This window comes from Pseudoliparis swirei, chromosome 7 (genome assembly GCF_029220125.1).
Source record: "Pseudoliparis swirei isolate HS2019 ecotype Mariana Trench chromosome 7, NWPU_hadal_v1, whole genome shotgun sequence".
Taxonomy (NCBI): Eukaryota; Metazoa; Chordata; class Actinopteri; order Perciformes; family Liparidae; genus Pseudoliparis; species Pseudoliparis swirei.
The window spans coordinates 9,243,299-9,267,983 of NC_079394.1; the positions used below are offsets into that span (position 1 = coordinate 9,243,299).

Here is a 24,685-nt window from a genome sequence, read left to right on the forward strand (position 1 = left end):
ACCGCTTGTACTCGAGCACTGCCCTGCAGCTCTTCATGCAGAAATTGTTGTCATGAACACTAAGTTAATACCTAATATTGATTCTCTTGGTTATAACATAAATTCACACTGCAATTCTTCTCATTGTTGAAACATTTTAGGGAATATTTTTATTATATTATAAAATAGGTCTGTGTGTTGCAGCCGTGACATTTGCACTCTTAGAGCAGGCACTCACAAGATGAAGCCTGTTTATGAGGACACCTCACAGCAATGGGAATAATTCGTGTCTCTGGTTGGAATGACAATAGGGCCGCTGACGCAACCATCAACAGAAATGTCTTCCATGTTTTGATAATGTTCAGGACATCTCTGAGGAGGTCAAAAGCATGGGAGAAGTAGGGTACGCCAACCTTTTGAAAACAGGGGGAGTGATAACATGTTCACAGTTATTTTAATTTTTTTACATTTTAGATTGTTTATCAAATGACAATGTAAAAAAACTGTTATCGTAGGGATGTGGTCGCTCATAGTGAAGAACATACAGAGAACTATCAACTGAAAATGCAATTTTCACTTCTGCACTTATTTCATTGTCCCCCACAGCACCTGGGCCTTGTTTGGTGAGGTTGTCTGGATTGTTTGACAAAAGTTGAGACAATTTAAACTTTAAACAACCCTAAGTCATTGTTGCTGCATCGCTGGACTGGTCTCATTGAAATGAGTGAGGTGTGTTTCTCAGGCAGGGCTGAAGTGGATGTGGCTTTATGGCTAAAGAGACGGCACCAGAACAACGCTCCTCTGGTGCAAATGGGGGGTCTCTGAGTTTCTGAAAAGTTCCCAAGTTGGGTCCTAATATGCACATGTCTTGTTACCTGTAGTCACAGAGCAATCAGTCAATTCAAGACAAAGCTGAACCTTTAACCTCGGAGTCACTCATAATAACTGTTAAACTTCTACAAAGACATACAAGGGTCTGTGTCTAAAGTGGTATTGGCGGTGGGTCCATCCCAGAAGCCTCTTTCTCCTACCTGCTGCTGGGTCGTCATATTTTCCACTGCGGGTTGAAGCAACAGACCATCTAGGCTCAATAGAGCCTTCATTCATTCATTGAACCGTGAGAAGGAGGTGGAGGCTGCACCCAGTAACGGCTGCTGCTCTCCTCTCCTCGTGAATAGGTGTGGATGTAAAAAGGTTCTGAATCATGAGCTGTTTGTTTCATGGCTCAGGAGAGACCGGCGCTGGTCATAATCCAGACTCAAGGGAGTTTTTGTGGAATAAAAAAGAGAGGCAGCATTGTTGCGTGGAGAGGGACAGGCTTTGCTCTGTCTGTGAGATCCTGCATTCACATATACGTTTACTGTAAACGCTTCCTGCCTGTTAGTCTAAAGTACAGTGATGAGCATGGTGTTGATCTACTGAGGAGCTCAAAGAATCCAAAAGAGCGAATATTACTCTGCTGATCCAATATTTACTGGCATGGGAATCAAAATGTGCTCCTGGAGTTACAAATTACCTTTATGCATATGTGATTTGGTCCATTCACCCTTCCTCTGCCTCTCACTTTGATTAATGGTTGATGGATGAGATGAGGGCAACTGAATGACATTGGAACAATTAATGCCACACTCCGCTGCTTCTCTCAGCAGACAGAATGAGATTGAACCCCCCACCCCCACAAACGGTTAGAAAGTTGCTGAACACTACACTACAGAACCAGTAAACAAGATAAATAATCCTCTAATTAAATCTTTTTCTTGGCTGGAAAGTAGGAAAGTTATTTCAGTGCGTGTTTAATAAAGCAGCCAGGTAGCAGAAAAAGAACATTTCAGTTTGAAAGGCTTTCAATCCCATGACATTTCCCAGCTCTCTTAGCCAATCGAGTAAAGACTGACAGTGTCACTAACAGTAGACACAGTGTTTCTCTTGTGGTTCACAAATGTAAAGAGAATTGAATCTCTTGTCATTTTCCTACTCCCTGAAATTGTGCATTACTTCAGCAGATGCAATATTTACGTATTTATTTTATTTTTGCTGATTCAATCTCCTTGAAGGGAAATGAATTGCATTCTTGCATGTTGTGCAAGAAGGGAGGCGGAGACAGATAGAAGGTTTGGATTTGACTGTAAGGCGTTGAGCGGATACTTTAACCGTGAGGAAACTCTCGTGAGCAAGGTCGTGTGAAACATGTCGGTGTGTTTCAGCTGCGCCGTGTTCACAGAGAGGAGAGCCTAGCTATACTCATGTATGTTCTTAATACACTTGTTATTATTGGTTGGAAACCTATCTTTGATTCCTAAATAAGTGCTTTAACCTCGTGGCTATGAAGCCACCAGCGCCACATAATACGTCCTATTGATCGCTCTATTGGCTTTACATCAGACAGTGCGTTTACATGATGGTATAATTCGAATCTTGCTTTAGTCGGACTATGCTATCTTTTTTTTTCTCTATTATATATATATATGCATGGAGTGAGTAAATCAATCATTGGCGGCAGCATGTCATATCCGATCGATATGATGGCACTGTTTTCATTACATGGTGATATGGTGATACAGCCATTTTCGACACCACCACAACAACAACAACAACACACAACAACAACAACAGAGAAAGATGGCGAAGAGAGAACAGAAAGCACTACATCCCTCTACTATTCTTGCATGATGTTATTTAAGTGACATTACGTCTCTCTTCGTTCTTTTTCGACTTCGAGGGGAGGGGAGAGAGGGAGAGGGAGGAGGGGCGGCGGCAAGCAAAGTCCAGTTCAAAGCAAGTCCAGTCAATTCACCCCGATACGTTACATGCCGCGATATCATCGGATCGAAGGTTATCGGATCGATATCGGATGTGGTCGGAGTCGATAGTCATACAAAACATGAAACGGATAACTGACGGATAACCATTTCAGTCTTTCTAACCAGTTTATGCCAGTTATGTATTCGAATGTCAGAGACACAGCCCGCTCATGTAATGTCACGGGACAGAACGGTGGCGTGGGGCCTGGTGTGGTTGTCACAAGGACTGTGCTGTTCAGTCCGATGCCTGATGGGCAGAGCAGCTTGTAGCTGGCTCATCATTCACTGATGATGCTTTAGAAGAGCAGTTTTCAAATGTCCTGTCTGGACGACCTGGAGCAGAGCAAAGTGTTGTCCGAGTTTCGGATGAGAAACTAAAAAAAAGACTTTAATTCATGGTAAGTACAGATTCAGAAATATGGCTAATGTGCTCCAGATTAACTCCAGCTAATTTAATATTTTATTGCCTAGTTCTATTGTGATAACATTTGCACAGCATGTTGACTCAGCGAACTAACGCGCTTGGATTTAATTTGTGTCTGAAACTGAGACACATTATCGGACATGGAATATTAAGCTAAATGTAATTTTGAATATCATTCTGTCTGACTTGTGTGGTAGTTGCCCCTCAGAAATACTAAGTGTGATATAGGTTGTTTCAAAGGGTCACTCAGTGACTCCAGTGTTACCCTCTCGGGTGGGAGAAGTCTCACCACACCGGCTGATACCCAATGACAATATGTACACTCGTTCATATCCCACCTTAGAGCACCAGCCCACCTGTTTCCTCTCTCTCTGTCCTCTCTGGACACTTTCATGGCTTCCGTGTCACTGAGATGCAGCACCAGGAGAAATAGTGTGTGTTTTCAAAGTGCTGAGTGTATCTCTGCCCAGCCAAGGAGGGTGCAGCGCCTCACTCTTCATCGCTGATGAGATCTATTTGTTGGGATCTCAGAGTGAATCTTCAGCCCATGAATGTTGGGATGCCTTTGGATTCGATAGGTCCCACCGTCTCCCTCCCAGCTGGTTCGTTTAACTGTTAGGATGAGTTTATCAATCACACTTCATGAGTGCATGCGGTCCTTGAATGCACCGAGCCTCAGCATGGCTTGCATATAATATATGACTCACGAATAATCTTACGGTTTTATTTGTTTGCATATTTTATGTATTTATGTATTAAATGTATTATGTTTTTTAAATAATGTCATTAGTCGCACTAGCAGCGGTCGACTACCGTCCAGAATGAAATATTTTCATAATTATTTTGTTTATCGTCATAAATGCAGTGCTAATTAGCCAATCAGTATGCTAACAAGCTAAATTAATATCGGAAATATGTAACATAATACTTGCTAATTATCTGCATGTTAGCATTGTTAGTGTGCATGTGTTAGTGTGACATTATAATTTAGCTAAAACCGTTCTTGTGTTTGACCTAAATGGTAAATTAGTCTTGTTTCTGCATGATTTGGTTGCTCTGGGTTTCATTGAACAGCTTTGGTGACCTATGATGCCTTTTCGTAGTATTCTTGTCGTCCAATATGAATACTGCTCTGTTTTTCATGTTGAACTCATCAGGTCAGGCCACAAAAATGAATCGAGGGCAATTCGAGAAAGCCAGGAACACTGTCCAACTCTCAGATACCCCCCGGCCTTTTCCTTCTTTTTGTATGTTGCCGAGCTGACGCATGTCATATTGTCTCCGCCACAAAAGCCAAGATGGCACAGGGCGCACGGAATTTATATTTAGAAAGGTCTTGATGGTGCTCTTGTGAATAGCTGGCTTCCATGACTTGCCCCGGAGGCCCGTCAATCTTATTCCTCCTTTTAACAACACAACACATGTGTACTATACAATATAATGTATGTCAATTTGCTCTCTGCCTCCTTCACCTACTTAAAGTGATAGGAGAGAAGAGTGATTCCTCTTTTTGCAAGTTTCAAGTCTCAGTCCAGGCCCCACTGGTTGTTTTTACAGGAAGAAATTGTTTTCCTTCTTTCCACTTCGTCGTCCTCCTCCTCTGATTCAAACTCTCTTCTGTCATCCATGTTGCCTTAGCACTCTGTGGACTTTCCTAAGATGTTTCCTCAGTTTGGGATCATGGAAATCTCTCTCTTTGCTGCCCGGAATGTTAATGACTCAACTTCTCACAATGGGAGTGCAGATAGTGCAGAATGATAGCTGAGGAAAACGCCTGTTAAGAAATACTTTGTTGCTTCTTTTAATGCTTTTTTTCCTATTCCTGACATAGACGGGGACGCTCTGCCACCAAGATGCTTGTCAACAAGGTCCGGCTTTGACTAAGGGTTAAAGTCTGCTTCAAGATGCTCTGTCCAGGTCTTAATATAAGTTTTAAACCCTGATCTATATTTATACTATGCTATAACTATTCTCATTTTACATGTGCATATTTCTTGTGCCACAATTCAGGTGCATAAACAGTTATGGGTGTACTAGTTTATATTGGCAATCATCCCTATGTTTTACTGACTTACACACAGACACATGTTTACTAAAATGAATGAGAAGTGCCAATTCCCCATTGTATTTGAAAATGGCTCGTTCAGTTAAACTCTTCGGCACTCTCTCAGGGGGAAGGGTGATGAAAGCTGGTTTCTTAAGTGGTTTTCCTCATGCTCATTTTAGACTCAATTCTTTTGTTTCTCTGCCCATAATCCAGGAAAGGCAGAAAGAGGGAAGAAAAATAGATGGGGGGGAAACGCATAGAGTAGAGTCAGTGGGAGAGGAGAAAGAGGGAGAGGAGAAAGAGGGTTGGGATTCCATTTGGTGGATTGGAGAGGATTTGGTCCTTTAAATAGAAGCACCTGTTCATCTTGGATTAGTAGGAAGCAGAGCTCTATTTTGGTTCAGTGTGGACGCTTGCCCATCACGCCCTGGGTCCTAATGGCTGCCTGGCTGTGGAACGGATTCCTCGTGCTCTCATTTCGGGTTGTGGTGTGTGAGAACTCACTATCTGGATTTTAAATCGTGTTTATTTTGGACAGTCTTTGTGCTATGATAAACTACTGCTGGTGCAGGTACTTTACCACTTGCTGATTACTAACGGCAGAGCGACTGGTCAGCTCCCAGATGCATCTCCATATGTCAACATAATTGTGTCATAGTGGTAAAGAAATATGTATAATCTGGATGACACATTTATAGATTAGATCCAGTTGTAGCAGTTGACACCTCATGAATAATATGCATTTCAAATACCTCCTGTAATCAAATTGAGCTTTTACAGCTGGACACATGTGGCCATTACCCCGGCTAAGAGCTGAAAGCAACAGTTTGACAATTTTGGAAATATCCTGATTCGTTTTCTTGCTGAGAATTAACTGAATATCGATATCACACTCATGTCAGCAGAGTAAATATTAGGCTAGAGCTAGCAGCAAGTTATCTCAGCATAGACTGTCCAAAGGGGACACACATCTGCCTACCTGCAGCTAGTTTAAGCTTGGCTTAAATCAACACCAGTTGCCAAATTACCAGTACAACCTCCCAGAAAAGTTATTCCATTTCCATATTTACGATACAGACATCAGAGTGGTATTGATCTTATCTCAAACTCGGTAAGAAAGGAATAAGCACATTTCCAAAATGTCGTACTATTCCTTTAAGCCAATGAGGAAGTGAGCATTTTGTATTGTTTGGCTTGCTGGTGATTTTGAGCTTCCACCTTTCACCCATGCTGGTTTCCTTACCTCAGCTCATCAAGGCCTCCTTCCTTCTGGCCAAATAGGGATTTTCTAGTTCCACTATTATTGAGAAAAGATGACGACATGCGGAAAACCCCCAAATCCACAAGCTTCAGAACACTTCCTTTAGAGACCTGATAAAAGGATGCACAGTGCAGTCAGCCATACAGCCGTCCTCTATGTGGCCATTTGGATTCACAGCATGCAGTACATACAGTATGTCGGCACATATGTCCACCTTGACACGTGGCTCCTCGATGTAGTTTGGGTGCTCTCGGAAAGTAATTCCCACAAATTGTGTGTTTACCGCAATTGCTAAGTTAAATTATTCTGCAACATATTAAAAAATGGGTTGTTGGCTGTTTCTTTAAACATCCAATAATTGTTTTCAGCGTATTTGCTTGCCCCACCAAGCCTACTCGAGGGGATTTGTTTTTGACTGGCTTCAAACACACTAATTCATAGATGAATCTACTCCACCTATAATTGGGTCAGCGTGTATTTATAGAACGAATTGGCCTGTCAAAACACATTCAAGGCTAAACAGAGCTGGTTGCACTAAATGGCCTGAATAGTGCTGTAAACATCTGCTAGGATCCGGTTCTCTCCTTGGCTTCCTGTAAAACAACCTTTTGGAGCATCAGAACGCTCAGATGAAACCACAAGGAGATGCAGTCTGTTCGTTTCTGCGTTAGCAAATAAATCGTTAACCTTCTCGTCTTCGCCCAGGCTGTACTGGAACGAGTTGATACGGTGAAGGATCAAAACACATTTATCTTAATAAAGGCCATCAGTCTTCATTCCAGCATGTCGCCAACTTGTTAGTCCCCATTATTCCGTTGAGACTTTCAGCTAATGACATGTCCAGGAATCGCTTAACAGTTCCGTAATGAAATCCCACACCCTTAATGTGTATATGTTGTTATTGTAAAAGCCGAGTGGAGTAGCCCTGGAGAGTGCCCCTTATTGAATCAACTGTGACCTGACATCAGCGTTTAACCCTGCATATGGCTCCAGCTTGGATCTGACACTCCAGCTCTTGCCTGCCGCGGCTGCAGGGGGAAAGGCCTCGGCGGCCCCCTAAGCGGATCAGACCTTACATATTGCTCCACAATTTTATTAAGAGTCACAATTCGCCACGCTGTCAGCGCCATAATAAACTCCAGTGCAGCCGGAGCGTCAAGGGAGAGGCATCTGATGGAATCCCCAAATAAGGGAAGTCGGCCTGCAGCAGGCGCTTCAGAAGATAACTCCTGCCTTGTCACATGATAGTCATAAGATCCTTTGGTGTGTTAGTCGATCCAAATGAAACTGTACATCCTGGTTTGGCTTTTCAGGGAGTCGGAGGGAAAAAGTTTTCATTTTTCTTTTTTGAATATAGCTGTGAATCATTTCCATCAGCAATAACTGAGCTTGCATCGAAGCATTTGTCTCTAAAATGTCACATTTGTCTCATTGCACATTCAACATTGTCTTTGGACATGCTGAAATGCTGCCTGTAAAAAATAATTCATATTTATTGTTGCTGCATGTCATTAAAAAGTCTGAAAAGTTTTGAATTGACTCTTCACTAAGCCTCCATTGTTATTGGTGTTTTGCCCGTCAAGCGTTCCATTGGAGCACGGCACACATGCTTCGCAGTGGCAGCTTCACCTCTGATTAAAACAATTAGACAGAGGTGGGTACCAATTGGTTTCCCATTTCTGACTGATGAATGAAATGACACCTGTAAAATTTAATTCGCTTCAGCTAATTACGGTAATCGTAACTCCCTGAGAGTAATTATTTGTAAGAACGGTTGGAAGTAAGATAGTTTGCAGGGGATGCTAACATGTGCAGCTTACAGCAGGTTAACTGTTATTCCATTCCTTACACCTTTTGGTTTGTCAGATATGATCAGGAGCAGTTATTTTGGCTCCGCAGCCCTTGAACTCCATCTTCCCATAAACATGGCACTACTTGCATATGGCATAATCAATTGGGAAATTGTTCCTGCTTTCCCTTTTATCTTGCATGCAACCTTTGTGCCACCATTTATATTGCCGCAGGGCACTTCTTTTTCCAACTGCTATCTTATGCTTTAACCATTACATTACATGTCATTTAGCTGACGCTTTTATCCAAAGCGACTTACAATCCTGTTACATTCATACACCGTAGACGCAGCTACAGGGAGCAACTCAGGGTTATGTGTCTTGCTCACATCGACGAGGGCGGGGATTGAACCTCCAACCCCCTGATTGAAAGACGGACCTGCTACCCACTGACCCATAGTCGCCCCATAGTTGCTTTAATCAGCCGATTTATAAACGCTCCCTTGAAAGAGTGAACGCTCAATTGAGTTTGCATCAAGAGAAACTCTTCTGTTTTTTTGGGTGGTGAGGCCAAGGCGCTGGAGCTGTTCCCGTGAGTATTTAACGTAACCTATATTTACATCTGTTGGGTGGAAACGCGTTCCCGCGTTCGCCAACTCAGCAAGGCTCACTGGGCAGTGGCGTGTGAATTGGCACTTGATGTGAAAGAATATATTGATGCTCTTTCTAAAATGCTAGTGCTGCTGTAATATCAATGATGCAACCGTTCAGTATAAGCATGAATGTGCCCAGTCATGTATGTGCCATCACGGCGCTCTTTGATGCGACTTGCTGTACGCTGGAGCTCGAGAGGTTGCGTTGAAGACGGGTCAACCCAGTTTATTGACCCTCCCACCCTCTGCCTGTCCCTGTCTTTGTTCCCAGAGAACACTGGTGGGGTTCTGCCCAGTTCTGCCAGTCTCTGTTGCTAAAAGGAATCATTGTCTTGTCTTGTTGCAGCTCAGTAAATCAATGGGACTCATTGTTCCCTCTGCAGCATGGAGGATGTGGACACCCGGACCTGAGTGACGTGTGATGATTGCGGCCTGCTCATATTTGTGTGTCTCCTGTGCTTTTAAATAATAATAAAAAAGTATTAGCAGATTCCAAACCATGTTGCTATCCTAACGGGGAACTATGATATCACAGAGCTGCCATATTCCATCTCCTCAGAGGTCTTTCTCTGAGCCTCTGTGAATTAATATGTGCATGCATGCTCCTACATCTATACTGTGTATGTGGTTTGTGTATTTTTGCACATTCATTTGTGAGTAAGCGTGTTCATGGGGACATTTGAAAGAATTGTGTGTGTGAACGTTCAGTCAATGTCTGTGTGTGTGTGTGTGTGTTTGTGCGCACATTCTCATCCTCCCTGCAGTCCCCCAGCTGATCTAGATCGCCTCCCTTGATAAGTAAATCGTCGTTTGACAATGTACAATTAAGATTCTTGCAGATCTGAAGGACCCACTGATGAGTTCCTTCAGAAGGAGAGAGGAGGCAGAGATGAAGAAGGAGGAGAAAGAAAGGGTTGGAGGAAGAGGAGGAGGAGGATGGGGGGGAACTCTTCAGGGAGGTTTAGTGAAAACACCTGCCTTAGGGGGCTTGTGATGGATGAAGAGGAATAACTGAGAAATTGGAGAAGGGAGGGAGAAGCAGCAGGTTTGAGTGTGAAGTGAAGGACACGTTGTCCTCCTATAAATTCTTCATGGCTGTTCAGCACATAATGCAGTGCAGGTACTGGGGAAGGAGTTCATTTAGGTTAAATCCACATACATTCTGGAAGGAGATTCTTTTTAAAAGACCCAAAATGGATTTTTGATGCCCCCAAAAAGCTTCTTAAATCTAATGCTCTAATTTAATTAGATCCTCCCATTTAAACCACTAAAGCTCTGTTTGGACTCTAATTACATTTTCAGTGGAGTGGAATTTGCTTGTATGTTGGCTTCAATATATATATATATATATATATATATGCATGTGTATATACAGTATATATATATGTGTATATACATACGTGTGTATATATATGTACACACATAGCGTTTATTCACTTTCTTCCAAAGAATAAATATAAGTCTGAAGCAGGACAGGAGATGAAGGGATACAGCGAGACTCGCAACCTCACAGTGAAGACGAGCACAAAATCCCCCATGAAACCAAAAGCATTTTAAAATTAGTTCACACCGTAAGCTTCCAGGTAATTTACCAAATACACTAATATTCACTAGGCTACAACTACCACCTTCACAATGAAATACACATGCACTCATATGATAACCATAGCTATATTCCAACTACAATGGTGTAGTCAGATCAAGACCCCCAGGGAAGCACATCTGGACATCAGTGGTGGGAGAGCGGGTCTGGTCCCAGGCCTCGTCTGTCATGATGCTATGTGGGCCGCTGTGGAGCCCACCGCCACACCACAGAAACCTCCCGTCAGGGTCCGAGGCCATGCACTACACATGGAACCCACTCACCATGCTGGTAATGGGGGGAAATAAAGGGTCAACTACACTTTGAAAGTCCTGTGAGGCAGCATTTTTTTAACAAAGGCCTCTTGTGCTGCATACACACTACCTCTTTTAAGTGTCGGTCTCTTACTTTACTCAAACCAAAGTTGCATATTTTAAGCAGAGACATTTTCAGAGCATCTTTAAGTACAAATAATATATGGAATGAGTGTTCCTTTGTGTTTCTGTTTCAATACCAGAGTTGTATAATTCAGGATGCAGCGGGCAGCACTTTGCCCCGGCCTCCCTCACAGTGCACCGTGGTATGTTGTACTAAATATATATTTAATCTGACTATGAATTCAATCTCTTTCCACATCTTTTAGCAGCTGTCTTGAATTGTAAAGTACGGCATTATGAGCTGCATGTGGACAATCATTTAGGATTAAGACTTTCATATGCCAACTGAATATCCCATGTTGTCTTTAGGGATAGTTTTTTTTTACTATGATGTCAACTCTGTTTGAGGTCAGCGTAAAGCCTGGAGATTGGGTTTGACTGAGCACATGTTGGAACTGAAAGAAGAGTATTTCAGTTCTGTTATGTGTGAGAGGAATGTTCTTCATTTAAATGTAACTGTGAATCTGGGTGTGAGTTGAAAGAGCATTTTAATTACATTACCTAAATGTACTTGAAGGATGACTTGATTGATGTTCCACCATTCCCACTGCTGCTGAAGTTTAAAATATGTCAATCATTTATAAAAGATAGATGACGCCACGTAGATTATAACATATTATTGGTTTACAAATATTAAAATAATATAATCCTTATTAGTCCCGCAGCGGGGAAATGTACAGGATTTACAGCGAAATAGGTTAGAGTGCAAACGAGAGACGTAGTAAAAAAGAAAGAAGATCAAAACAGGTGTTACAAATAAGGGAATGGCAAAAGAAAAATATAATAAAACAGTGAAGAATCCACAATAACTAAAATATTACATATACAGACAAAATAGCTATTAAAGTATTATTGCACTGTGTATTTCTACTGCACAGGTTTGAAGTGTGTTTTGGTCTACTGGGAGCAGAGCTGGTTGTGCAGCCTGACGAATGCAGGAAGTTAAATCCATGAGTAATAAGACGTCCCTGCTCAGTTCCAAACAGATATTCCCACTAGACTTACTCTTTCTGATATGACTTATGGTGGCTAATGTAGCGATTGTTGCAGGCTCTAAGTGTCCCTTCTGAGTGTGTTGCTGTCTTTCTAACTTGTCTCTACTTGTGCTGCTGTTACACCTTGTTGTTGACGTTGAACTGCCACAGTGGCTGCTGCTCTGCAGGAATACTTGCTTTCGACAACCGACGTGCCAAATTACAGGGCGAACAAGTTTATCTTTCCTTCACTGTCAGAAACACATGCAATATTAGGCCTGTTTCTTTTCTGACTGCCCGGCCATGTTTAACATACTGTCAATTTCTGGCAGTTGTTGCCTCTTAAGTTGCATCCACACGGCCCTCTGCAGGATTATCCTGAAAACCCTCTCTGTCTTCTGGTATCTGACTCGAAGCTCTGGCTGTAAGGGAGGCGGAATATGTGTCGACATCTCCCTTTTTGTTTTATTACCAGTCGAGTCTTGTGCCATCCATCTCTGCCAACATCTGTACCAGCCGGGGCCTGTGTGTGTGTGTGTGAGTGTGTGTATGTGTGTGTGTGTGTGTGTGTGTGTGTGTGTACATTACACTGATTGATGAACAGCTCATTAGGCTGATGGGCTCTGCAGGCATGACAAGCATCCAGTAAAAAGAAGAGGATTTCAAATAAAACCAGAATTTGCTGTGGCTTGACACCGGATGCATCAGCGTGTTAGCGTAACTCTGCAACCTTTGTGATATATTATGTGCTGTTATAGGACAATTTTCTGGATGTGAAAATATATTATTATTACTATTATTAATAAACAAAGCGGAGGTTTGTTTGCATCGTGACAAGCATGGTGCTACTTATTACATGGTCAATTTATGGGATTAAATGAGTTTGCAGAAAGGGCTTGAGTTGTAAAATGACTGTTTGCTAATCCCATTTATTCAGTGTTTTGTAGAAAGGTAGAGAGTTGAGTGTTATAAATCTCATGCCCAAAAGGCTGATCCACCCACCAGTCACTGCCAGCATTGCCCACAAAAATGCAGCATGACTGTACATAGTTTGGCGTGTCCTCGAGTTTCAGTTCTGACCTTGAAAAACACAAATTAGTCAACACCCGAAACACAGGGCAGGTCTTCTATGCACGCTGGTTAAAAACCTGTCGTTGCTGTGTGTATCATTGAACTCTCCAACATCTCCACATTGTGTCGGCTGCAGACTGAGAGGATTGCTCTGTTCTCTAGAGAGCAGCTTGTGTTTGTGTTTTTGTGTGCTTGTCCAGTCCTGGCTCTACTTCGGCTTCCTGCAGGAAGCGAGAAGAGAATTGGAGTGACCTCACTGGTGTGGACGGAGGCAGCGTGCAGATGGCGCTTGCAGATAAATAGCCAGAACAGTCATAATTGTGCCGGAGAAATTTGGTTTGGGAGGGCTAGATGACTAGAAAGGTTTTTGTACATTAAGACATGGACTTGTCTCATTCCTTAAAACTCTGTGAGGCCTTTTGTGTTTACGAACTTATGCGTCTTGTGTTTGTGTCTCTCGGCAGGCTATGTATGTCTTCATAACTGTCAACGTCTGCTGTGTTTCTGGAGCACATCTTTAAGTTCCTGCTCAGTTCCCTCGTGTCTCTCTTCTTCCTAGAACTGCTCCATGTTCATTGTCAGGGTGCTGATGGAGGGGAATAACCTTTCGCTTCGGCTGAGACGTGCGCTGACTGGCTGTCAGATAGATGTGTTGGATAAGAAAAAGGGACTCATTAAAACATGAATTGAAGTAACTATACTTAGTTGAAGGCCTGGTTACCATTAAAATGGTAGAATTTAATTAATTTCAATGGAATCCCTTGGATCTGTGGATATATTTACTCTTGGAAGCGGAGTACACGTGCACATCTTACCCATTGATTTAGGTGAAAATTGACACAGATGTGCTGTGATGATCATTATCAAGTGGTCTTAAAAGGGATGAATGTCTAGTGTGTTAGAGGTCAGTTGGTGGACTCAACCAGGCACATATTTCGGAAAAAATCGCAGATGAAATTTGCTGCGCCACTTTCTGATTTTATAGAACTGTTAGTTGAATGCAACTCATTGTGATTGTTGCATTTCCTGTACACCACTGATATGCATTAGACAATTACCTAAAGAGGGGCTGGCACAGCAGACTGAAAGTCTGTCGCCTCTTGGAGTCGTAACTCGTGAAGATCCTGACGGCGGCGACGCATGCAGGCCGCAGTGCTCGGGGTTTAGAAGAAGAGTGGCTGGGAATGTGACACAGTGCAGGCATTGCTTTCCCTCCGTACACATTAGCCTCGCAACTAAGTGAACAGGTTGTCTCTGGTTGACTAAAGCGAGGGGAACTGAATACACCCACTCCCCCCCCCAAAAGCCAACATTAAGATTGTGTTACAAGCAGCGCTGCAGCCTGGCAGAGCTTAACATGCACAGGCAACAGTTGCATTGGCAGAGCTGACCGTCCTCCTGTGGTCTAAATAGCCACAGACATTTACTGTACTTGTCTAGTTAAGCCTCTGTGTTTTTGGCCCGCTTAAACCTAATTTAATCCAACTGACCCATGGCACTGTACTGGTTTCCAGTTTCCCACAGGGAGCTTGGCAGCACATGTGTCATCATCACTCGGGGAGATTACTCTCCACACGAGCCCAAACAACTCACTGCGTTTGTGATTGCGTGCACATGGATGTGTTTGTTGAGCCAGTACAGTGACACATGTCAGTGGAAACTATTTCATCAGGAAAAGTGATTGACATTCGTTTTATTGGATTATGAACACAGACGCTGTTTTGTTGGAGATTTACTGGTGTGTGTGTGTGTGTGTGTGTGTGTGTGTAAAATTCCTGGTTTTGTGCATTCCTTTTTGGGGAATTTAGCAGAAAGCGTGAGTGTTTTTATTGTAATACTACAGACAGTGAGTAGGAGGATAGGGGGAAGAGAGGTGACACTAAGCCCCTCCCATTCACACACACACTCACGCATTCCTCTCCAATATGGAAATATTTGTTTTATCACCAAGTGAGATCCGCGTTTGCAAAACATGAAATCTGCTCCCACAATATGTTAACCCACATTAAAATGAGCCTCTGCAGGGGATATAAAGTAAATTGTCAGTGAATGTTGACACTGTAACATGTTCAGTGTTACAAGAAACATTGAGAATCAGTTTCGGCAGCTCTTATATCTTTGGAGTGAATCAGTTCATTTAAACATGAGCCTCATAGATACAGAGTAATAGCATCAGTGCTCACTTGGCTTATTTATAATGTGATGTAATTTACCGAGGTAAATTGGTTAAACTACATTTTGTATCTGAGGGAAAAAGAAATGTATTTCTTTACCGATTTCTAGACCCGTAACCCTAGATTTCATCTTAATCCTTGTGTTGCCTTAGGGTCATTTTGACCCGAATCAATATTACACCCTCCCCCCGCCTTTGGGTCATTTTGACCCGATTCAATGTTTCACCCTACTGTTACCTTTATATTTACTAACATATTTTACCCTTTGGGTTCAATTTGACGCCAGCAATTAAAACCTCCAGAAAATTATTAGAATTAATATTGTTTTCCAAGTTTAAGTGTGAGGCACTTTATGTTTGTTTGTTGACTACCGAAAGAACACCGACATTAAACATTGAATGGGGTCAAATTAATCCTAAAGCGGGGGGAGGGTGTAATATTGATTCGGGTCAAAATGACCCTAAGGCAACACAAGGGTTAACTCTTTCTACAGACTAAAAAAATGGGTTTATTAATATGTAAATTAGAAAAGGACAGCCTGTGGGGGCAAGGCATTTTATTTCATTTCAAATGGACTCCGTATGCTATCCTGAATATGTAAATGACACTGAGCTCTGAGCTGAAATGCAGATGGAATAGAGTAAATAGCCTTCCCTGCAGCTCAACAGGTGTGTCTTCTCAGTTCTCTTGCAGTGATCGGTCCAAGAAGCGATTTACACCAACGTGGTGTGGACTGGGCTCCCACAGCTCGTGATGGACATTACTTGACATTTTCTGACATTCATTCTATAGACTGAAGACTAAACTTAAATGAATTTCATGATACCCAATCAATCAATGTAGTGGTGCCTCAAGCTGCTCTGCTGGACCCCTCCAACAAACATCCCCACCACCCTCCCCTGCACTGACAACAGGCCTGCTGCTGTGTGTGTTTGTGTGTGGAATGCTAAATGCCACATATGTGAACGCAGAGCCTCGGGGATGTGTTTACGTTTGTGTGATTGGCAGCTCCCTGGGGAGTTGGTGAGCGGTGCTGCGGTTCATGAATACCACGAAGACTAAAAAAAAAGGTTTGAATTTAAAGAGTGTGTATGAATATGGAAAATCAGGTCTTCAGGGACTGAACCCAATAATCAAACCGTCACCCGCATTCTTCCTCATAGAATACAATTCCCATTTTTTTAATGAGAATTCCCTTCCTGGGAGTTGATGCAAGATCAGTGGGTCTCAGCAGGCAGTCTGAAGGACAACAGGCCTTCCATGTGTGTCCCACTGGGTCCAGTGTTGATGAACTAATCAATGGGATGGTGTTCTCACCACGTGCTGAACACATTACTGTAAGTGCTCCCAGTGGCCCTTTAGCATCGTTGAGTGGTGTCACTCATGCTCAAACGCATTGCAGTCAGATACGGTTTTACTGATCATATGTGATGTATTGTTCCTCCAGAAATAGATGTGTTGTGTGTTCTGCTGAAATGTATTGGTCGTCAAATGGCATTTTGTGAATACTAATTGAAGGTGATTATAGTTATAATGTCACCTAACTGTGGGAGACATGTATGTGTGAAACAGTATTCAAGCAAACCTTTAATAAAGCACTATTCTAAAATATTAATTGTCTAACTTGAGTATTGACTGGGATTTGTTTATTTTCATCTGGATTCAAATGCTACTTTAATAATCTACTTATTCTCGTATTATCCTTCACAAGCAATAACTTAAGTTAACTGTGACTCAATACCAGGCTGTGAAGGTTTTGAGCTTGAAGTTGACAAAAAATGATAACGCCTGCATTACAAACTGAGGGTGTGGACATGGAAAGACATTCACAATGACCAGGCAGGGGGTGTCTAATGATGGTATTGATTGTATTATGGGAAATGGACCCAGCATATTGGGAGCTGGACATTTCTTTTGGAAGTTCCCCAGTTGTACAGAGGTGAACACTAGATAGCTGGAGTAGCCCCTTAATTGTCAAATATGATTATATGTTTATTGATAGAATATTAAAACAGTTCAACAGGAGTATGGAACATGTGAATCTTAAACAAACAAGCAAACAGGTATTAAATATGATATATTCACCCATAGTTTGAGATCAACTGACTGACCTTAATGTCACTGAGCAGCAAACCTGTATTCATCCATCTGAATAATATTAATCCGCCTCCCTTCATTCACAAAGACGGGCATCTTGTGAACCTTCATGTCGGATAAGTGCTGCTGTGAGTGTCTGTGCCAAAGGTTCTCCTGATTGACTCGCTTCTCTTCTTTGATGGTTGTTCAGCCTCTGCCCTGCACACACGACGCCCCCCTCCACTCCACTACGAGAACAGATGAGAGCAGCTTCAAAGGCTCCAATGTAGACGCAAATATAGGACGCACAGATTTGAGTAGTCAAATAGATTCTGGGTGTGTAGTGCAGAAGGCTCTTCATCGTCGATGCAGTGGTGAAGGAAGTATTTGGAATAATTTACTGAAGTAAAAGTACGAATAACATTCTGTCAAATTCCTCCGTTACAAGTAGAAGTCCTGCTTTGAAAATGTTAGTAAAAGCATTTTTGCATAAGGAAAAGGTAATTCAAGTAGTAAGAGTACTGTAGATATGCCCTGTGAGTGTTATAATATTATACAGTAGAAATTCAAATTATTATTACTCAACATTAAAAATGATTATAAACAAATGAAAAAATTATTTGCATGATGCATGCAAATATATATATTTGAATCGATTAATTGAGTAGTTGTTATACGGTTGGGTTATTTGATAAAAATACATACAAATAAAAAGCAATCACATTTTATAAGCTTCTTTGTATGATTGGTGCGCACGAATTTAAATTTGAAGCTGTCAAATAATAGAACTGAAAAAAAAGGTAAATCCAAAATGTAATAGAGTAGAAATAGAGTATTGCGAAAATGTACTTTGTAGTAACTTTTCACCACAGGGTAGCCGTATTTATAACTATATAATAAAACATTATATAATAACTGAGCAGACCAATATACCACCTCAAAAAGCTTCTTCAGCTAAAGCACCTAATTACTTTAGAAAGACCGCTGAGTGGTTTATCCCTCCATAAAGCTGGCCAGTGGGATTAGAGGGCTCATTTCAAAGTGTTCCACCCAGATTGTGTTTAATCAACGGACTCAAGTCTGTGTTTTTAAGGGTGGCAGCTGAGGATTTGTGTCCAGGAGTCTTTTTTTGTGGGGGGGGGGGGGGGGAGCAGCTGGGTTGTCATCACCCAAAAGCCTTGTGTTTCTTCCAATCTTAATACCCAACCAGAGACACCCCTTCTGCTGCAGGGACTGAGGAGGTTATCGGATACCCACGGCTAAGATTCTGTCTGTTGTCCATAAACTGCTGCTGGATGAAGTGTGTGGGATGAAGTGTGTGGACGTCTGTGTGTAGCATCTGATTTCACGATGTCTCAGGGGTTGATATCGGATGCAGCATCTTTGTAACAAACGATGCTAACAAACGATATGAGGCCCGTAAGAGTAGAAAGATACAGAAGGGGAAACGAGTGCTTTACAATTTAGAGTGAGTTAAAGCTGCGGTTTAGATTAAACTCATCTCAGTTTATGGTAAACACATAGTGTGCTGCTCAGTACACACATTGACTGGACAAGGAATGAAAGGAAAGAGATTAAAGCAGCATCAATTTCTTTTTTTTGGTATTTTTCAATATTAGTTTTGTATTTGTGGCCCAGTAGATCATCATCATTGACATTTGACACTAAAGCTTATTATGCACAGTTATGTTTCTAAAGACCTGATGAATGTAAGCCCACTCTCCTTCAAGCCCTTGTTGGTCTCCACCGACTCCTGGTGGAAACATCTCACTATGAGCAACTCCTCTCACACTATGCATTTTTATTTGATCCACTCTTCATAACAAATCGTGCAGCTACAGTATAGTTTTTGTAAATACCGTTCAGTAAATCAGAATGCAGAAATGTATATGTACATAAGATATTTGTGATGTTTTCTGCAGGAATCACAAATCAAGAGACTTTCCCATAATCCCAATTTCCCAAAAATGTAAATTAATTCTTATGTATATACTGCAGTAATGGTTTGGGACTGGACTCAAATATATGCAGCTTGTATTGCTTTAATTGACTGTTTTTTGGATTTGCATTAAATCATAAAGCTTGTATCACACGTTTGATTATCCGCATATTCCGACCGAGGGCTTTTGGATAAAAACGTGTAATTTAAATGGAAAAAGCCAAAGAACGAGATTCCAAACTCATTTCCGTTTTGACGATGTTAATTTACGACGACAAAGGGAAGGCTGCTGTGAGGAAAAGGTGTGCCGTCTGCCAGCAGTCTGCAGTCTCATATTGATCCGACTGAGGATATACGATGTGTTGCTCTGCCAGCCTGAGGAGCAAGCTGTGGATTATTCCTCTTTTATCCTTATTTATCTCGCTCTTTTTCTCATTTCAGCCAGGAGATGAAATGTGATGTTCATCTCTTTTACTTCTTTACTGCATACCTTTTATCTTTGCACCTCCAGTGTCCCAACAGTGGCTTTTGATCTGCTGTTTTTAAATGCTGGTTGTCTGGAGGTGCCAGCTTCCTTACCGCTCCAGCTCCATTTTGCAGGCATTTTAATGACCACAGAGATCCCGGGCCTTTCTTCCAGTTTGGCCAGCAGGGACTCGATGTCCAAGCTGATTACATTACTGCACTTTTGGCGGAAAAGGCCTCTTCAGCGTCATAACTTTCTAACGGTATCATGGTTACACAAGCCGTTAAAGTGGCTTGTAAACAGTCTTGATAATCGCTCTGTGGTTGTGTGTTCCTCCTACACAATAAACCAATGTCTGTGGCCCTCGTCAGGCTTTCTCTGTCACATTTCCTCCCACGCTGTCTGCTCTCAGACTCTTAAAATGGTTGCTGTCAGCATCATTTGTTTTCCTTCCTTCTGGCTTGACTGTATCGCACTGTGGGCAAAAACACACGATCCTTTGACAAGCCAGTAAATTGGGATTTCGTCGGGCGGTGGGGCTGCATGCTATTGCTTCTCTTGAAACAGTTCTTTAAGCGTTTGTCCCTTCTCTACTTGCTGCCAAAGCTGTGATCACACAGCCCGGTACTACTCCTCTGCGTAAATGGCAGATCCACTGAAAAGTACTTTGAGGTTGATATCTTGCAAAAGTAAATATGTGCCATAATAAACCGCTGAAACAGTATTTAGAGAATAACCAACACAACTCAAATGACCAACCTCTTGGTAAATTGTTTTGACAACGACATATTTTGCAAGTGACTTTTTTTCGTCCCGATGTGCGCACACACGCTGGCATCGGAGCTCTGCGGCGCGCGAGACGGAGAGCCGAGTAGTGTTAATGCGACACGTAGAGACAGAAATGACACGCTGCTGGTTAGAGTCGACCAACAACAGACGTATTGGAAGCTCATTCTGAGCATGCGTTAAATGCGTTAAAAAAAATTAACGAATTAATCGTGTAATTTAATCATAACGCGCTAACGCGTTATTTTTCACAGCACTAATATATATATATATATATATACATACATATATAAATAAAAAGAAAGACTGATAAGATAATTATAGTCTCATTGCACTGACAGCATGCAGTAACAATGAGAATGGTATCGCAATCAATTCTTTGCATGTGATTTCCTGGTGATGGTCTCATTATAAGAAACTGTATCTCTGACTCAAATTAGTGTATAATACGCTCGTAATACATAGGAGAATTATCATGTGAGCTACATTTTCATGTGATGTAAATGTAGTCCAATATTATCTGCTCCAGCATTGTCCTGATATGACTCATTGATATCTTGTAAGAATAAGTGAAGGCCACCCCACACGAGCCCTCACAAAGCTTTGAGAGGCCACCTCGGCCCCGTTGGCGTCTCCCTCGTCTGTTAGTGGCTCCATTCAGCCACGGCGCTGAATAATTCAACAAAGCAAAAGAGGACTGGCGGAGTAGAAAAGGAGATATGGATTGAAATAGATCTTGGGGTCACGGCATAAGGAAATTGACTTTTTTTGACGTCAGAATAATCTGGAGAGGCATGCTCGAGTGTGTTCTGTTACGTGTGCAAGTGAGCGGAGGTGTGTTCATCGTTGTGCTCGGAGCTGGAAACACAAGTGAAAGAGAGAGTCTCTCTCCTCCCTCTCTTGCAAGAAACTTTATTAATGCATACAATTCTCTCTGAGTCTCTGACCTGCAGGATCTCCGCAGTATGCATAACCATAAGCGTTAACGCATCTGGGCGTTTCATCTCTACAGGGAACACACAGACAGGTGGCTTGAATAATAGCGCCCTGGGACAGTTTCTTGACATTTGAGTCCAGGTGATGGAGCGGAGCTGTGCGTGTGACTCAGACGTCGCCACAGTTGAATATTTCACAGCACTGACTGAGTTCTGACTTGCAGACACTAGAGAAGGTCAGTCTCGGTGGAATTTAAAGGATATTTCCTGCCGATAACCTCGGTAACTGACCTGCCAGGTTTGCATTGTGGTGTAAAACATCATTTACCAGCACAGCAGAGAGTTATATTCAATGCATGTGATTTGCAAGCACCCTAAAACTAGGTTGAGCTTCAGGAAAGAGGAGCTGATAAGATCGGAAATAAAAGTTCATGCAGGTTTGGTTGGCTTTACTTTTAGACTTGCTATAGCAGCACGGCTCTATAGATGTGTGTCACCACTTTGGTCCAGACTAAAATATCTCAACAACTACAGGAGGGACTGCATTGACATAATGTACAGACTCCCAGGGTCCCTAAATGACAAGCCCTATATGGTGATTCTGCTTCTTGCACTAACATGAGGTTAACATTTGTTGTTTTTGAACGAAATGTTTCAATAACTTTCTGATAGATTGGCACGAACATTTATGTCCCCCGCAGGACTAGTCATAATAACTGCAATAATCACCTTTTCATGGGGCGGATCAGGTCATCAAATGTACAATTATTTGCTTTATGGCCACATGCCTGCAAAACTGCAACCCTCTTCAAACGGGTAATTCGAAAGAAAGCTTTTAGGCGAAGGATCAACCATTCACTGAGAAACCATTGGCAAAGAATTACAGTACTTTGAAGATAATTCAAGCTGGCCACCTTTTTAGTTTTATTACACTTCCTCGCAGTCACAAGCTCTGGCACCCACTGTTTACCTTGCTCTAATTACCTTCGCATTGAAAATGCGGAAGGTAATGTTTTGATCGCCGTGTATTTATTTGTATGCGTGTTATTCGCCTAACTCAAAAAGTATTAAACCGAATCGCATGAAATTTGGTGGGATGGTTGGTTATTATCCGGGGACCATTTGATTAGATTTTGGGATCAAGTGGGTCAAAGGTCAAGGTCATGGAAAGGTCAACATCTTCTTTTTACCATAGCACGGTCAATTTGTATCCAATTGACTTGCAACTAATGCCAAAATGTTCATAATGCAATGCCCAATCTTGTGATATGCGAAGGTATGCACTCTACCGAGTGCCCATTCTAGTTCACTCTCTGTATTCATGTCTCTAATTATGAGTCTTGCTTTAACTTGGAACCAAGAATCACAAGAAAAGAATGAGATGGCTCATGTAAACGTGTCCGTGTGAATATGTCATGGTTGGGACTAACGGTTGCGACTCAGACTCGATTAAAAACGTGACCGTGGTTAAGTGTGTGTGACTTCCCTAATCTCTGCCCCTTCCTTCGTGTCTCTAGGTGCCCCTGGTTGACGAAGGTGATCTCTCCCGCCGTGCCGCTCTACAATGGCCTGGTCTTCCTCTTTGTCTTGGCCAACTTCAGCATGGCAACCTTCATGGACCCTGGTGTATATCCCAGAGGTTTGTATGCATGTCTGCGAGCGTGCAAATTAGTTTCAGTAACCGATGATGGTGTCGATGATGTTTCTAACTTTTCGAATTCTGGGGAAAATACTCATATTTATCTGACATGTCAAATATTTGTATTTTTCATAATGTACCATACATAAGTATGAGTTATGTTTCCTTCTTGTTGAGTCCTTGTGTAGATTAAAAGCGCCAGTATCTATATATTGCTGCCTTGTCCGCACTGCCTTGTGCTCCTGATGCAAACCTCTTGTCGTCAGTGCCAGGTTCAATAAGGATGATTGAATTCCCCCTTGGAGATGTTTGTAAAGCGTTTTTTAAACGATAAGCACCTGTCTTGTGCTTTCTCTGCTCAAAGGAGAATAATCATTCGGTTGTATGAAGCTCAAGTTATCTGCTTTCTCAGAGGTGACCGTGTCCTTCTGCTGCCGCTGCCCTGCTGCGTTAAATAGACTACTGAGGAGCTCCCTCAGCTCTTGATGTTATATCGCACAGCCAGTAAAGTTTGAATAAAAAACAAAGAAATTAGATCTGTTTTGAAAATCACTCCATCATCCTGATTTAAAGTGTTGCACTAATCAATATAGTAACAGTGGGTCAATGTGTATTGTGAAGGACGGTCGATCGAAACAGAGCCGTAGAAAATATTACCATTATGTCAATTGAGAGAGCCCGATTGTTTTGTTACCCCAGGCAACAGCTACAATATTAGCCATGCACACAAACATGTGTGGATGAGAGGATTTATTACGAAAAGATCAATAATTTGATCCTCATTAATAACTAGCCATGCCTGTCATACGGATACCCTCATTGCCTTATTTATGTAAATACATAGTTCATCCGTTCATAAGGGATGAGTCACTCGTGATCAATGGCAAATGGCAGGCTTACTCCGTATTGATGCTGTGGTGGATAATTACCTCAGAATGTCAATCAGCAGTCAGTAGTGATTCATATACATACAAGGATTAACCCTATTATGTATTTTATTAAGATTCTGAACATATATATATAAATATATCTACATTTACAATCGTATAATACATTAATATGTACATGCTTCAAATTATTTTAGGCAAAACATTATAATTTTAAGCAGAAAATGATTGTAATCAAACCAAAAGTTAATGATGCTGATGACAGCTGATGCTGTGCTTCGCTTTATTTCGGGCGCTCCCCTGTTGTCCCTGTCGAATGTAATCTTTAATCAAAACCATGATAGTGTTTATCACATTACACCATATGCATCTGTGCTGTGGTAATGTGTGTGTGTGTGTGTGTGTATCTGTATCTGTATGTTTCCCCACAGCCGACGAGGATGAGGACAAGGACGATGATTTCCGAGCACCGCTCTACAAGAATGTGGAGATCAAGGGCATCCAGGTCCGGATGAAGTGGTGTGCCACCTGTCACTTCTACAGGCCGCCTCGCTGCTCGCACTGCAGCGTCTGCGACAACTGTGTGGAGGTGTGTGTGCGTGCGTGTGTGCGTTAGACTAATATATCAGATTTTAATCAACAATCTGATGCTGGTTCGTCGACGTCTGGCTTCTTTGATGTGATATAAGATTCAGTTCCTCTGTACAGAGCACATGTGTGTAGACTATTCACTCCTGGCAAGAATTAATATCTGAGACAGACGC

General features: G+C 42.0%; 1 protein-coding gene across 1 annotated transcript in view; it reads left to right on the top strand.

Annotated features, from left to right (window-relative positions):
- zdhhc8b (zinc finger DHHC-type palmitoyltransferase 8b) overlaps positions 1–24,685 on the top strand; it is a 57,566-nt gene that overhangs the window by 21,529 nt on the left and 11,352 nt on the right. Inside the window, 2 exon segments of the mRNA XM_056420065.1 lie at positions 22,913–23,034; positions 24,353–24,510. Of these exon segments, the coding sequence (XP_056276040.1) occupies positions 22,913–23,034; positions 24,353–24,510 (280 nt within the window).